This window comes from Rhinatrema bivittatum, chromosome 1 (genome assembly GCF_901001135.1).
Source record: "Rhinatrema bivittatum chromosome 1, aRhiBiv1.1, whole genome shotgun sequence".
NCBI classification, from domain to species: Eukaryota; Metazoa; Chordata; class Amphibia; order Gymnophiona; family Rhinatrematidae; genus Rhinatrema; species Rhinatrema bivittatum.
In genome coordinates, this window is record NC_042615.1 from 668,350,825 (window position 1) to 668,368,257 (window position 17,433).

The 17,433-nt window shown below is 44.4% G+C and overlaps 1 protein-coding gene across 8 annotated transcripts in view; it reads right to left on the reverse strand.

Moving 5' to 3' along the window:
* RASA1 (RAS p21 protein activator 1) overlaps positions 1-17,433 on the reverse strand; it is a 384,196-nt gene that overhangs the window by 200,431 nt on the left and 166,332 nt on the right. For all 8 annotated transcript variants that reach the window (XM_029573687.1, XM_029573696.1, XM_029573711.1 and 5 more), the window contains exon 12: positions 15,887-15,974. In XM_029573687.1, coding sequence (XP_029429547.1) covers positions 15,887-15,974 — 88 coding nt within the window. The remainder of the gene's footprint in view (positions 1-15,886; positions 15,975-17,433) is intronic.

Sequence of the window (17,433 nt, forward strand, 5' to 3'; positions counted from 1 at the left end):
TTATGCAAAGGCAACAAACTGGGATTTTTGTTTGGCTCAGACATGGAATCTGTTCCCAGAACTCCCAGCATTTTCAATGACTGGGAAATCATCTCTGAAAGAACTGCAACATAGTCCTATACAATTCTAATACCGGAGGAATTTCCCCCATCCTCCAATGTGTCAGGATCTGCCTCAACATCAGTGACCTCCGAATTCCTGTCAGGAACACCTGCAGCTTGAGGAGTATTTTGGCCACTGCCTAAGGGACTGACCTGACAGGATTGGATGGGGATGAGGACACCGATCTCAGACACCGGTAAGGTGTCTGAGATCGTCACAATTGAATCTGTTAGAGATTCCTTCTGTTCGGCATGCACAATTGTTTAGCACAAAGGAGACTTCTTTCTCCATAGCAGCACCTACACTATGGAATCTTATTCCTTTCGAACTTAGGTCTTTGGAGGATGTTAAAAAGTTTAAAATGTCAATTAAAGAGTTTCTACTTCGTCGTGCATATAACAGCTAATACTGTGATGTTAATGAGTCTTCAGGAAGTTTGGGAGAGAGTGGGAGTCTTCAGGCAGTTTGGGAGATAGTGGGAAACTATGAGTAATCGTGTTACATTCTCTCTTGTAAGTAATTTGTTCAGACTGAGGCTGATATTGTTGAAGGATTGAATTTCTTTTGCTATATTATTTGTTTAATATATGATATTTTCCTCTAGTTTCTGTGAAACTAAAATATGTATACTGTATGTTGTCAGTTACATTTTTATGTATGTTTACTATGAATATCGCCTAGGCCTTTCAGTGTTAGGCGATTAATAAATTTTATTAAATGAAATGAAATGACTTCGCCTGAAGAAAGGATAGCAATCCCTGAAAAAAGTTCTACCCTAGAAAAGGCAGAAGGATACTTGCCAAAACTAGGGGGGCACCTGTTCTGTGCCCACTGAACTGCCGCCCGAGGAACCAGTCAAGGGAATTCCAGTATCAGGCGTTTCTCTTGACCAATCTTTATCCATAACCTCATCAGGCTGGGAAGAACCAGGCTTAGTAAAATCAGAGAAAGATAATTCTCCCTGAGCCTCTAAACAGCAGGCACGCCAGGCTGAGTCACCTGAATATGACAGGTGGAGCACAAGACAAAGCACTTAGGATGCTTAGCTATAGGCGCCATTTTATCTATCTATATACTCGTCCAAAAGCAAGGTAGCCAAAGAACTGGGCACGACAAGGCTAGGCGTCAACGTAAGTACACACAACCAAGCGCCCAATTTGTGTGCATATGATAAGCACGTGTCCAAGCCAGTCACCACTTAACCTGGAAGTCCCAGCTGACTCTCAACTAAGCGTCCAAAACCTGGATGCACACAGACACACTGCTGAAACTACGTCCTATAGAAGGAAGCTGAACCTGTAAAACAGTCACGGCCTACCAAGCGGTGCACAGTGTAAAAGCCTTGGAGTGGGGCCTAGCCAAAACAGGCTGCCCTCATCCCTGAAACTCCCTCGGGGTGGGACAAACGTCGGAACGGAGCAATGAACTCTGAGATCGGGGAAGGGGAATCCCTGAACAACCCTCCTTCATTGTTTCTGAAAGGTATCATCTTTATTTATTTTAAAGCTTGTCTGAGCTCTGCCTTCCCAGCTGAGTACAGAGACAGTCTCCGGCTGTGGGAAGGGGGGGGGAAAGCATCTACCATCACCACTACGCTTGGTTTCCTGCACCCACTGCCTTTAAGCTGTACAATCAGCTAAGTCCACGCCGGCTGAAAAACCAGCTACTGGACTAAGGCACACATCTGAGGGACCATGGAAATCCCCTCAGGAGAGGGACCATTTTGTATCACCATAGGAGAGAAGGGCTTTTTTTTTTTTTTTTTTTTTTTTTTTTTTTTAATTCTTCTAAAATCTGAAGCAATCCCCAGTAGGGAGATGAACATCCATGATCTGCTGGAATCTGAGAATACTGGCAGGCTGAGGTCACTGCAGGACTATATATACTGTAACGTCAGTTTGCTCAGTCTCCATCTGCTGGTAGAGGTGCATTACACATTGGTCCTGAATCCATCTATCCTCATGCTAGGAAAATTCCCCATCAACATCAATCTTGAAGGAGTTTGAGAACCTCCCCACAAGACACTGTCAAATCTAATGGAAGATGGACAGACCCCCTTGGGAGCCATAGAAAAGTGGCGGCTGGAGCTGCAGTTCCTACACCACTGCACACCTGAATTTCCCCTTTGACTCAAGACACCTGCCGCTCATTGACTGTCAGAGCTAAAGCCTCAGCTTCCAAAGAAGCAACTTGTGAAGTCTCACCTGGGATCTTACCTGCTCACATACAGGTGGTGCATAACAGCCCTTTGTCTGCCAACATGTGCCAACTCCCATAAGCACCATGCTTGTTGTCTACCTTCTCCATCAGATGTCCTCCCGGAAGGTGTGAGGCCAAACTGACAAGCGGAGCAGGTACTTGCAAAGACTCAAGCCATCCAGATTGCGCTGTACCCCCCTGTCCTGATGGCAGCAAAACTACTCCTTTGAAAAATATTTTTTAAGCCTCCTGGCAGAAGAAAGTGTGTATTGGAGGGGGGAAGGGACAGAGGAATCTCTCTCCTTAGAGAGCTTCTCAAACTGGATAACAACAAAAATATCCAGGCTCTTTTTATTTTTTTTAATAAAATATGAGAAGTTCCTCTCGACCCTTCCCAAGCTCTACAGAGTTCTCTCTGGGACTAGGAGCTGACCAAACAGGCTCACCCTACTGGCGGAAACCAGTGGCCTGCTCCTAAGCTTGTGTCAGAGCTGGGATCCAATGAAGTAAGAACATAAGAACATGCCATACTGGGTCAGACCAAGGGTCCATCAAGCCCAGCATCCTGTTTCCAACAGTGGCCAATCCAGGCCATAAGAACCTGGCAAGTTCCCAAAAACTAAATCTATCCCATGTTACTGTTGCTAGTAATAGCAGTGGCTGTTTTCTAAATCAACTTAATAAATAGCAGGTAATGGACTTCTCCTCCAAGAACTTATCCAATCATTTTTTAAACCCAGCTACACTAACTGTACTAACCACATCCCCTGGCAACAAATTCCAGATTTTAATTGTGCATTGAGTGAAAAAGAACTTGCCGGCGAATTGATAGGTCCGGAAGTATTGGAAACCACACCTGGCGTGGCCAGTGAGGGACTATCAGAATCAATCTCCTGTCCTTTCGCAACTTCACGAGAGTCTTCGAAATGAGTGGAAGTGGAGGGTATGCATAAAGGAGACCGCTGGTCCATGAGTGAGAGAGCAGAAGTTTTCTACTTTGCGGTTGTGGATTGACGGAAAGAGATCTATGAGGGTAACCCCAGCATTGGAATATTGAGTCCGCTACTGTGGGGTTGAGGCATCACTCGTGTGGTTGAAAAATGCGACTCAACTTGTCTACCAACACATTGTCCACTCCCAGCAAGTAGGCGGCCCTGAGGCACATCGAGTGGGAAAGGGCCTCCACCCATATCTGTGCAGCTTCCTGACACAGGAGGTAGGAGCCCGTTCCCCCTTGCTTGTTGATGTACCACATGGCCACCTGGTTGTCGGTTTGAATCAGGATGACTTTGTTGGTGAGGTAATCCTGAAAGACTCTGATTGCATATCTCATTGCCCGAAGCTCTAGGAAATTTATCTGGTGTTTGACTTCTTCTGGAGACCAGATGCCCTGAGTTTGCAGGTTTGCAACATGTGCACCCCAGCCGAAGTTGGAGGCATCTGCTGTCAAGGTTATTTGAGGTTCTGCAACCTGAAATGGAAGGCCTTGAAGAAGATTGGATTGGTTTATCCAAGCCAGCGAAGAGTGGAGCTGGTTGGTGATATCGACAATGGTGGACATTGGCTGAAAAAAATGAATCCACTGCGATTTTAGAGTCCACTGCATTACTTTCATGGCAAGGCGGACCATCGGAGTGACATGCACCGAGGAGGCCATATGACCCAGTAAGATCAGAAAATGACGTGCAGTTGAGTATTGTCAAGACTGAAGCTGTTGGGCCAGAGAAGCGAGAGTGAGAGCCCAATCCTGGGGTAGGAAGGCTTTCGCTTTTAAAGTGTTCAAGTCGGCCCCTATGAACGATAGGGTTTGAGATGGAACTAGCCTGGATTTCGGATAGTTTATGAGGAACCCTAGGGAGATCAGGGTATGCAAAGTGAAACATAGGGACGTCAGCGCAATTTGATGAGTGGGAGCCCTGATCAACCAATCGTCAAGATAGGGGTAGACGTGGACACCTTGAATCCTGAGAAGCTGCTACCACGACGAGACACTTGGTGAAGACTCGTGGGGCAGATGCTAGGCCGAATGGCAACACTCTATACTGAAAGTGCTTTGGGCCTACTAGGAACTGCAGGAATTTGCGATGTGACCGAGTGATGGAGATGTGCGTGTAAGCGTCCTGGAGGTCGAGAGCAGAGCCGGTCTTCCCTTTGCAGAGGAGGAAGCAGAGAACCCAAGGTCACCATCTTGAACGTCTCTCTTTGTAGGTATTTAAGGCACGAAGGTCCAGTATTGGGCGAACTCCACCTGACTTTTTTGGGATTAGAAAAAACAGGGACTAGAATCCCTGGCCCTGCTGGGAGAAGGGTACTGGTTCTAGTGCCTGGGGCTAGAGGAGAATGGAAACTTCCTGATCGAGAAGGTGAGAATGGTCGGATTTTTCCCAGGTCAGCCGAGGTGAGGAATCCGGTGGAACTGCGAGGAAGTTGAGGTGGTACCCTTGAGTCACTACAGCTAGTACCCACTAATCTGTCGTGATCTTGTGCCACATGCTGGTGAAGTGGGACAATTGACCTACTGGTACAGAAGGGAAGGAGGCTGGGCACTGCTCCCCAGGAAGGAGTCAAAATCTGGATGCTGGGCCCGGCTGAGGGGCTGGCTGAGTCTTTTGGATCCGAGGTTGTCTGGATTGGCCTTTTTGGTAAGGCCTGGAGGGGCAACCTCTGGAAGCTGGAGGGTAATATCTCCTTGGTTTATAAGCAGGCCTCTTGGAGTCTCTTCTGAAAGACCTCTTGGAAGAAGAAGAGTAATCAGAAGGTACTAAGGAGAGTTGGCGGAGAGTTTCATGGTGGTTCTTAAGCTGCGCCACTGTTTCTTGAATCTTTCCTCCGAAAAGATTATCCCCAGCACAGGGTAATGTAAGCCCCGCCCCCTGGGAGCAACTCACACCCCAAGTCCCCACTAGAGTAGTCACTACCCTGGCCTTCTAATATAAGGGGTGTTTGTTAGTAGGGGCTAAAGGTTTACAAGAATAAAGAATTAGAAACCAAAAGTTGAAATTTTTTACCTTTTTGATCACTAGGTAAATGTACACTATCTTAATGTACTTAGGGAGAAAACACTCAGACTCAAACTGGTAGAGTTAGAGCAAATAACTTTAGTTTTGGGGGTTTTTTTTTAGTTTGTTACATAACATTCTGAAAATATCCCAAGTCCAACAGAGTTGACAACATAAGTCAGAAAAATAAATACAAAATTTGCTCTCTCTATCCTTTAACTTATGTATCCTTCCTTTTTATTATAATTTTATTTCTAAAAATAGGTTCTTTAAATTCCTTGTGGATTGAATGAAAACATCAGGTAATTTTTTTTCTTGTTCCATCTCTATTTTGTTGTGGTTTTTTTTTTTTTTTTAACTATCTTTCTTTCCTTTCATAAATGTCTCAGTCTTTATACACAACCTTTAGTGAGCTCACCAACTGAATACCAGTGGGGCCCTTTCTTTCAGATTTTGCTTTTTCTTCTTCTTTTCAAAGACTCCAGTTTTCTCCACTGCAGGTCTTCCTCAGACACCTACTACATATCTAAAAAAACTAATTAAAAGAAACTATCTATTCTATTTTTTTTTTTTACTTAAACCCTACCTAATACAAATAAATGAATAATTATAAGCCCTCTAACTAAACCCTTAACCAGACAATCTCTAAAAAATTGTAGATTATAGGGGGTCTTTATGCATTAGCATAGTTTACTTGTGCACATATACTGAACCTCTTTAGAAGGTACTAATTCAAAGCTTTAGTTATAGGCACTTAGGCAATAAATATGGCCCCAGTCTACAGCTCAGAAATTGCCAATTTTTAACATGTGCCTCAGCTTTTACAATATTTCTTAAAGCTTAAGAAATTCCCTTGAAATCAATATAGGATCCTCAGACTCCTAAAGGGTTCCTTTAAATTCAGGTGGTAACAGCAGCTTAACAGTGGCTCTGTTTTCCTATCAGCCAGGTTTAAGTTCAACTGGCTTCAAAGAGGAAGTTATGTTACATTAACTAGACCACTGTCAGTTTAAAACTAAAAACCTTCAATAATTTTTTTTATTTTTTTTTTAAAGAAGAGTCCCTATCACATCCACAGGCTAGAGCCACACTCCCGCAGGGCTCTCTAAGTTAACTAAAACTGTCACTCACACTCACATCCCCACACTCTCAGACTGTCAAAAAGAACTCACAAAAATGCCTTTGAGAGAAAGGATCTTCCCATACACGACCTCTCTCTCTCAAGGCTACCCACCCACTCACTGTTTAACTGTCACACTTGGAATGCTGACAGCAGCCGTCCCAAGCTCAGTGAGCTTGTGATAGCCACATGCATACAGAACCTTCATTCAGACACACCTAAACTTGCCCCTTTTATTCCCCCCTTACCTCTTTTCAGAACTTTTCTTCTTTAATTTATTTTCCCTCCTTTGCTTTTCCCCCTACACCAATTTCCCAGCCTGAGATCCAGGGAATTACTTTTTTTTTTTTTAACCCATATGGGTTACATTAAATCAGCTAACCTATCCTGTACTTCTGGTCTGAGGTCTGAAGACTTGAGCCAGGCCATCTTGCACTTATTCCTGCTGCAGAGACACTCTAGAGGCAGTGTTGAAGATGTCACATGCAGCACGGACCTCATGCTTGCCAGCATCTAGACCTTTTTGAGCAAGGATATGGAGCTGGTCTTGAAACTGTTCTGGTAAAATTCAGAAAAATCTTGGATCTTCTTGAACAGGTCCCTATTGTACTGTGTCATGTACAATTGGTAGGAAGCAATGCGAGAAATTAGCATTGAACCATGAAAAACACGTCTGCCCAATGCATCCAGGGACTTTTGTTCTTTTCCTGGAGGTATAGAAGAATGAGGTTTGGTCCATCTTGCTCTTTTCTGGGCTGACTCCACAACCACTGAGTGATCTAGTTGGGATCGTTGAAAACTAGGAGCAGACTGTACTAAGCAAATAGCATCTGTCTTGCGATTGACAGGTGGTACAGAACCAGGATGCTCCCAATTTCTTTTCAATAGATCAATAAGGATCTCATGTACTGGGATAGACGATTTCCTTAGGAGCATCAATGAACTGGAATATTTCCAGCATCTTGTGCCTGGAGTCCTTTTCTGTCTGAAGCTGAAATGGAATTGTTTCAGACATCTCCTTTATAAAATTAATGAAAGACAAGTCCTCTGGAGAAGAACGTCTTCTTTCATCAGGAGGAGAGGGTAGTGAAGGTAGATCATCAGTATCCTGGGACATGTCATCGGTCCAGGGATCATAAGGCTAGTCACCAGCTCCCATAGGATCATCAAATAAGAGAAACAATGCTAATCCTGAAGGTCCAGGCCTAGGCACCGAAGGCACTGATGGAATCCGAGGTGGCACCGAAAGCAGCACTCCGGAAGGCGGAATGGATATCGGTGATTCTTCTTCATCTGATAAGGGTATCAGTGTGGAAGGAATCTGGGCCACCGGTTCCCTCGGATCCACCGGTGGAAAGGCACAGATTAAAGCGTCCATTCTGGCCAATAGTGGTGCAAGAGCCATGGGTATTGGGTTGGTGACCGGCTCAGGGACCAGCATCGATGGAGGTTTGAACCACTGGAGTGCTTTTCCGATGGCCTCTTGGATCATCCGATCCAATTCATCATGGAAACCTGAAGCATGGAGCCCTGGTTCCGGAGTAGGAGGCAGCACTGGCGTAGCCGGAGGGGTCCACCGGTGACAGTGGAGTCACGGCTCCCGGCACCTGTCCAGGTGGGGAACGCCTCGGTGACCCAGACACAGAAGAGGATGGGGCCTTTTCTGGACGGGATTTCTTTGTCGGTGGCTCAGATGACGTCTATGCCAAGGGCTTGCCTGTATTGGTGGCCTGAGCTTTTTGATGGCGGTGTCGACGTTTTTCATGGTGCTCTCCCCGGTCCTTTTCCCATGCAGAGACAGAAGGAGTCGACAACTGCGGAGTCATCGAAGCTGGTCAGGCAGCAGCAATTTCACGGTGCTGGCATGAAGTAGACGGCACTGGTTCGGATGACGTCGAGGCTATCGATGGAGTCAGGTTTTAGACCGAAAGAAAAGATCCATCTTCTCTAGCCGAGCCTTGCGACCTTTTGGTGTCATTTGGGCACATTTGGTGCAAGTTAGGGCATCATGGTCGGACCCCAAACATATCACGCAGACCGTATGAGGGTCAGTGATGGACATTGTTCGAGTGCAGTCAGGGAACTGACAAAATTTAGCCGCGGTGCGGTCAATGGCGGGTAGGCCACGAGGGACAATCTCGACGGGAATCGACCGCAAGCAGGTAAAAAAAAAAACTTACTGTTCGACTGCGGAGTAAAGTTATCGATAGGGAGACCCCTGTGGGGTAAAAAGTTTGAAATTTTCTTGAAGTTCCGTGAGGAAAATTCCTGTCAGGAATATCTGAAGAGTTCCTTAACCCGCGTAGCTACTGTTGCACAGAAAAAAGAAGACTGAAGGGGGACCCCTGCTGGATGCAGGGTTGGTGCTATGCTGGGAATGCCCAGTAGGTGCCAGTCAAAGTTCTAGAAACTTTGACAAAAGTTTTCCGTGATTGGGCTCCATCCTGATGATATCACCCATATGTGAGGACTTCCATCCTGCTTGTCCTGTGAGAATACTGAATTTTCTACGTGCTGCACCACATCTAAGTAGTGGTGATGTCAGGCTAGGAAAAGTATTCTCTGCTTGTAGGGGGACACAACCCACCTGTATGGACTAGACTAGTATAGAAGGACTATGTGGAAATAGGGGATTTCATATGCTTAATCACCCAAAATGGTGGGATACAAAGGATGAAGATGACAAAAACTGACTTAAAAGAGTGATATCTTACAAGTGGTTATTCTTTATGACTTTAAACTGGGATGTATTTGCAATGTAAACAAATAACCGGCAGAGCAGATTGGCAGAGTAGTTGATGGTAGAAAAGAGAACTTGGCCAATCTGCTTCCTATCGCATCACATCATCACAACTACATAGAGATTTCAGGCTACAGATTTATACTTTTTTGGTTCTAGTTTCAAAAGCATGTGATCTCATTAGCGTTTTTCCAATATTGTCCTCTAAGGGGAGAATCTTGAAACTCAGGCTCTCAGCTTATGCTTGTTTTATTCACATTGTATGTATTTTGTTTTATTACATATATTTACATATATTTTATGTATGTTTTAGCCATGCTGTTTGGATGACGTCAGATAGCGCTCTTGCGGACTTTCTCTCAGGAAGCAAAACATTGAATGCTGCTGTGTCTGTGCGGCTCTTCCCGCACGTAGCATGTCAGTCTCCTCAGTGTTACTGTAATGTTACCTGGAAGGTTAGAAGAGTCATGTCCAGGGAGAAGGGAGGGTATGAATAGCTAATTCATACTGCTATCTACGGAAAACACCATTTATGGTAAGCAAACTTGCTTTTTTCTGTAGATAAGCAGGCTGAATTAGTCATGCTGTTTTGGAGTCCCAAGCCCTGGTAAAAGAAAAAAAAAAAGCTTATTGAGGGGTGAGGTCTTTAGGCTAATACGCTGTCCCCTGTGCCATTAACAGTATGTCTGCTTCCTCCCCCCCCCCCTTTATTTTTTTTTCCCCTGAATTCTTAGTGGACATGTCTTTTTCACCCACCTTACGTGACAACCCTGCATGCCCCAGTTTGCTATCAGAGACTGCCAGCTGATTTAGGCGGTAGTGAGAGGTGAAGGTACGGATAGATTATGAAGCTGCCTTGCAAACTTCCTCAATCGGTACATCTCAGAGATGAGCAACAGAGGAAGCTGTGGCTCGCACCTGGTGCAACCTAACAGATCCTTGTAGCGTAGTGTGTGTAGATTCATGGCAGAAGCTAATGCAGACTGTAATCAAGTTGGAGCTCCTCCTCATGAAGGCTGCTTCACCCAGCGAATTTGGATTGAAGGAAACAAACAGTTGTGAGGTATGGTGGTGAAGCTGAGTCCTTTGTAATAAGCTAGAGCTCTTTTGCAGTTGAGAGAGTGGAGTAATGCTTCTCTCTTGTTACTGAGTGGTATAGGGAAAAAGATAGGTAGGGAAATGGCTTGATTGATGTGAAAAGCTGATACCACTTTCGGTAGGAATTTGGGGTTGTCATGGTAAAATTGTAAATAGGGCGAGAGGTGCACCAAGGCTTGATGTTCACTAACTCGACGAGCTGAAGTTATAGCCACCAGGAATACTACTTTCCAAATAAGGTATTTCAAGTGGGCAGAGTGTAGAGGCTCAAAAGGATTGTTCATGAGCACAGAGAGGACTATGTTTAAACCCCAAGGCACTGGTGGATGAAGGTTGAGAAGACCCCTCATGAATCGAGAAACCAAGGGATGGGATGCCACCGAAGAGTCCCTATCTCTGTCATGGTAGGCAACTATGGCACTCAGATGTACCCCGATAGACGATGTGGTAAGGCCAAACTGTGAGAGATGAAGCAGGTATGCAAGAAGTTCCCTCTGTGATGTAAAGGGGGAGACCTGATTATCTTGGCACCATTTAGTATATTTTCCATCTGAAAGAAAATTTGACAGTTTACTTGCTGCTATCATCTGCTGAATGCTTGGAGAATACTGCAATATTTCACGTTCAACATCCAGGCAGTCAGGTTGAGGGAAGTGTGGAAAGGATGAAGAGAGCCCCCTTCTTGTGTCAGAAGATCTGGTGCATGACCAAGGCATATCGGATGATCCTCTGAATACTGCACCAGATATGTGAACCAATGTTGTCTTGGCCAGGCCTGTGCTATAAGAATCATCCAAGCTTTTTTCTGAAGGAACTTTTGAATTGTTCTGGAAATCAGGGGGAATCGGAGGAAAAGCATACAGAAGATCGGCTGACCAACAGAGAAGAAAGGCATCCTGTGACCTTCTGAGGCGGCTGGGGCTGTCCTCTGTGGCAAAAAGGTCCAGACATGGTAGACTACAGCTCTGGAAGATCTTGTTGGCTACTGAGGGATTCAGGAGACCACTCATGCTGGTGAAACTCTGCTTAGGTGGTCCGCTGAGGTGTTTGCTATCCCCAGCAAATACCTGGCCCATAGGGTTACCTGGTTTTTCACCGCACATTCCCAGATCTAGACCGCTTCTCTGCAGAGGATCCAGGAGCCTGATCCCCTTGCTTGTTCACGGAGAAGATGGCCACCTGATTGTCTGTGTGAATCATGAGAGTATGTCCCTTGAGTAGGTGAGTAAAGGCTCATCACTGAGTTCTAAAAGGTTGATTTGGTAGGTTTGTTCTGTCGACAACTATAAACCCTGAGTTTTGAACTGAAGAAGATAAGCACCCCTCCCTTGTGTGGAGGCATCTGTGGTGAGGACTAGAGTGTGGGTTGGTTCCTGAAGAAGGCACCCCACGGTCAATACATTCGGTTGCAGTCACCACTGAATATCCTGGCGCATGGAGTTCGAAAGGGTTATTTTCTTTGACATTGGCTGGAGATACTGAGACCATTGAGATTTTAGTCCCCATTGTATGCCTCCAATGTGTAGATGGCTGTGAGTGACTACATAAATGGCAGAGGCCAGATGACCAAGAAGTACAAGCAACTGGTGCACAGAAATCTCTGGCTTGGGAAGCAATTCTGAGCAGAGATTCTGAATTTTTTTCCACTCTGTCTTGCAGAAGAAAAGCTCAGGCATTGGTGGAATCTATCTGTGCTCCTATGAACTGAAGCATCTGGGTCGCTTTGAGTACTGACTTCTCGTAGTCTATGAGGAAGCCTAGAGACTCGAGGCATGTGATGGTTGTTTCCAGATGGTTTTGCACAGATATTTTGTCTAGAGAGACTATTAACCAGTTATCTACGTAGGGAAAAATCCTGATTCCCTGACGTCATAGATGAGGAACTGCCAAGCCAAACCTTTGGTGAAAACCCTGGGAGCAGAGGATAGTCCAAAGGGAAGCACTTTGTACTGGTAGTGCAGTGAGCCAACCTGGAAGCAGAGGAACTGCCAACAGGAGGGGTGTATTGGGACGTGCATGTATGCATCCTTCAGATCCAGGGAGAATATCCAATCATTAAGTTGAATGAATGGAAGGATTAACTTGAGTGAAGTCCTTTTGAATTTTTCCCACCAGATGTGCTTGTTTAGGGAACAGAGATCTAGGATGCGATGGAGACCTCCCGACCGTTTTTGTATCAGAAAGTTTGGGGAATAGTAGCCCATGTTGATTTGGTGTTTTAATACTGGTCAGATGGCTTCTGCTGTGAATCTCTTGTTGAATCTCCTGTTGCAGGAGGCGCAGATGAGACATACCATAATCGACTGGCCAGATGGGGAAGGGGAGGTGATATAGTGAAATCCAGGCATATTTGTTGTGTACTATGTTGAGAACCCAATGGTCCCTGCTGATTCAAGTCCATTCCATAACAAAGTGAAGAATTCTGGCTCCCACTGGCAAGACTGTGGCTGTGCTATTTTTAAAAAAACTGAGATTGTGTTTGTTGCTTTCAGTCTCTTTGGCATGGTCTCTGCTAGGATTGTGGAGGCTGTTTTAACTGCTGGTAAGATTGCAGTTGAAAAGACTGGAATTGTTTGAATGGCCTCCTTTGATAATAAAAGGGTTTTCGATACTGCTGATAGAATCTCCTAGATGTGGACTGAGACTCTGAGATGGATGATGGTGACTGTACTGCCACCATTTGCTCCTTGATTTGGGAGAACATGTCTTTTAGTTGATCACCAGAGATTGTCACTGGAGCAGGGAAGATTTGTCAGCTTGTCATGGATGTCCTCTGACTGAGCTGAAACAGAGCCAAGCCAATTGATGTGCAGCAATTGCTGCGGCAGATGTCTGGGAGGAGGTCTCAAAGGACTCAAACTGCTCTCAGCAGATGTCTCAACCCTTCTTCCATGTAACAGAAGGGTTGCAGGGTGACTGGTTGACCCGTTTCAGAGCATAAGAAAGGCTTCAGGGACTGCAAACACTCGTATAAATATTGTATCATATAAAACTGAGGCTGTTGAATCCTAGATGTTGAATACAAAGAAAGAGCACTATTCCGGTCATGTATGTCAATAAATCAAAAAATAAAAGGAACCCGTATCATACTGTTAAACCATCTCAATCAATTATTTTGATGAAATTTTAAGCCACATCACAGCAAGCCTTAACAACGTGTTCTGTGCAAACAGAGCCGTTGGGTCTTTTAATCATTTGCGGCAAAGTCCTTATGTCCAGCAAGAGCTTGAAATGTCAATTGTAGTCTATCCCCATTTTGACAGTTAACTCCGAACCAGACAGCGGCCGGTGTTTAACAGTGTGATACGGGTTCCTTTTATTTTTTGATGAATCCTAGATGTTAACATTGCACTTTGAAAGTCTTCTTGCCCCCTCATCTAGAAGTCTATGTTCCTTGAAAGGGGGCACCAAAGCAGGCAATTTGGATTTCTTAACACGCTTCATTGCGGATTCTACCACTACAGAAATGAGTGGGAGTTGGACAATCCCGAATGTCGATTTCTGTAATCTAAACCTGAGGCCCAATTTCCTAAACACTGGAAGAAGGGAATTGGAGACTCCCACAATTTTTAACAGCATGACGTCTAGGAGTTTGTGGGAGGGTAGAACATAGTTCTGCTGGTACCTCAAGAATTTTCAGGATTCTGAAGATCTCTCTGGGGTCTGGTAGTTTCCTGACATCCACCCCCAGTACCCCACCCAACTTCTCTACGAATTTAGAGTAAGTAAGGTCTTCTGGAGTGGAAGAATGATCAGGGTGCTCCTCTGGTGGGTCAGAAGGCATGCCCGTTGAGCTGGAGGGGGACAAATCCGGCAGAGTCTTTCTTTGGCAAATGATGGAGAAAGTTGAGGTTCGGCTTATCAGGAGAGATGGAAGCCGCTGACTCTGGAGACTATGATATGCCTCGAGGAAGCCCCTCACCACTTGGACCCAGGAGGTTTGGAGGTGGTACTGTTGGGCAATAGGAGAAAAAGAAGTGTTGTACAATTGCAGAGATCTGATGTATGGCCTGCTGAGACTCATAACAGTTTGGGGTAGGCGTCCGCTCTCTCTGTTATACAACAGAAGAACTAGAGTCCCATGTACAAACCGCTGCAGATCAAATATTTGAAGGATCTTCGCTTAAAATCCAGGAGCCCCTCTCCGGTGGAGTTGACTTACATCTCGGGACAAGTTCCTCCTGAAGGATAAAAACATTGCAAATGAGAACAATCAGTTAGGCTCGAGTAAACTGTGCGACCCTCTTGAGGATGAAGACTGAACTAAGTGTTACCGGTTTTGGGGGAAACACCCAAGGGGTTGAGATAAGATATCTAGATTGGGGCCTACCCCTCTGTCCCGAGGACATGGTGATGGTTCCCCATCTCCTCCTTTTGGAGTGTGGCTTCCTGCTATTCCAGGGTTCATGGTCCTTTTTATGAGAAATTGGTGATCTATGCTGCTTTTTCTCTTTTGACTATGCATGCGCCATAGAAGTTGGTTTGTGCATCATGTCTCGCATAGTTCTAGGCTTTTTTTGCGTCAGTGCTTTGTGCATCCTGGGGTGCACCATAACTGGCATTGAACGATGCAGCGCCTGCTTGGGCAGGTGCGTCAATGTGTCGTGTGTGGCGCGATCCTTCATTGCAGATAAATTCGTTCAATGCCTGTGTGGATGCGTCATACCATAGATAAGGCGACGCAGGTGGCCTATCAGGTCGATGCTTCGAAGCATTGGATGGTGCTTTCGACGCAGTGGCTCCACTGTGTTGATCTCCAGAGCCCGAGTTCAGTTTTGAAGGTACTGAAGAGACCTTTGCACACAATGTTTGCTTGGCAGCCAACATAGCTTGCGGTTCCAGTGATGACTGTCTAGAGACCTCATGAGACTTGGCTTTAGTCCCCGGCGAAGAATGAGTCAAGCGCTGCGGTGAGGGCACATAGGAGCCAGAGTGGTTTTCTTTTTCCTGCAGATGGGCGATCTTGTCTGCTCGTTGTCTTCTGGCTCTGAGGGACATCCAACCACAATCTTTGCAGGAAGCTGGATCATAGTCTGGGCCCAAGCAAAGATAGCAATAATTGATTGTCAGTGACGAACATTATGTGTTTGCACTGACAATACTTGCTCTGTTTTTTTTTTACATTGAGATAGCACTTAAAAGTGTTGCTGTAGGACTACAGACGCAAAAAAATACATAAATTTAAATTTGGAAAAATACGGCCCACAGAGGAGACTGAAAAGTGAAAAATTACATGTCCGTGCCTGAGCGCGGAAAAAAAAGCACTGAAGAGACTGATGACATGCTAAGCACAGGAAGAGTCGCACAAATGCAGCAGCGTTCGAAGCTTTGCTTCCTGAGAGAAAGTCCGCGAGAGCACAGTCGATAACATCCGCCAAACCTAATTCAGCCTGCTTATCAATGGAAAAATTTCTTTTAAATAAAATAAATGCAAAATATAAAATATAAGCATCTTATTTCACAGAAATATGGCACATAATTAAATCAATTTTAAAATGCAAGGACAAAAATATTAAAATACTAGACAATCAAATTAAGTTATAAGACGACACCTGAAGTTCATATTTTATGAATTACATACTGTACATCAGTATATTATAAGCTCAGCCTATGAAAGATGCAGCTCACCTGTGATTGCTCAGGGGTTTCTCCTTCAAAATAAAAGATGTAATGTTCTTCACTAAAGTGCTGGACTACTATTTGAAAACAGTTTGGCCTTTAAATAAAAAGAAGGGGAAAATAAGTTTATGATGCAAAGAATATTACAAGCCATTTACATACACTTTCAGAAATCAAGGTGATGGCAATGAACAGACTTAACAGAATTGGTTTGGTGCAAGTTTCCAGTAACTATACAACAATGAAAATAAGCTTACTTCTGGAAAACACTATCTTTGTGTAAGGGTATACCAAGGCTTCTTGCATTCTTTCTGGATAAAATGGAGCTAGCTTATATATATATATATTATTTTTTTTATTAAAGATTTGTTTTTTTCCTGCCTATCTGGTATAGTATGAAGTTTAGACTTACATGCTCTCACAATGCAATATTAATAAAAAAATTAAATTTGTTGATAGTTTCAAAACATCCATTTCTGAGATTTTCCCCAACTCCAATACATAAGAAATTCTTCCATTTTAAATGTTTAAAAAACAGAAGTTACATCACAAATTATATTTCAACACTGTCTAAGTTCAATTTGATAGGTTTCAAGTTTTAAGTCACAGTAACATATACATAGTAACGACAGCAGAAAAGGACCAAAACGGTCCATCCAATCTGCACCACATAGCATCTTGTAGTATTTGCCATGCTTTGAAAGTTACCCCCGTGTTTCTCTTTTACCGGGTGATGAGCCTTCTCAAAAATTCAGACAATACTACTCAACGTGCTTTACTTATGGGCTTGGCAGTAGAAGCAGTCCTGTGGTTTTTCCCCTAAGTCTGTGTATCAGTATCCCAGACTGTAAAAGTCAGGGCCTGTGTTGGTTGTCTGAATCCAATACCTCTTTTCACCCCCACTCCTGCCGTCAAAGCAGTTGCATCAAGGGAATCAACACTTATTAGTTAAGGGTAGTAATCCCATGCCTTATGATAAGGGTAGTAACTGAACTGCCGCTCCATGCATGTTATCCCCCTGCTTATCAGTTCCCAGACCATAGAAGTTGGGGCCCTCAGTTTTTGTCCGAATTCAATTCTCTTTTTCCCCTTACCGTTCAAGCAAAAGTATAAATAGTACAACATTGCAATTATAGGGAGTTTAAAAATGTATATTTATGCAATTAATGTAAACTTCTGAATCCTCGTTTAACCTATAGGATTTTCTATTGAATGTCTATTTTCAAGCATACAATCATCATTCACAGCTGGGCTCTGCAGTAGTGAACATCAATGTCCCTCACAGGTTTTCGATTCAGTCATTCTGCCTTCTTTACTATACCTTGGGGCCACAACTCTTCCATTAAGCATGAATGCCAAATCAGAGAGAGGCATGTACAGCTGAAGCAAGAGTGAAAGTAAAGCAAGCTTACTTACTGTAAACAGGATTCTCCACATACAGCAGGAAGAATTAGCCATGAAATTTGAGTGACATCTGGTGTGCCAAATGGACTCTTGTCTTAGCTTATAGGGCATGAGGAGTTCCCATGCCCTTGCCTCATGAGCCCCCTTCAGCT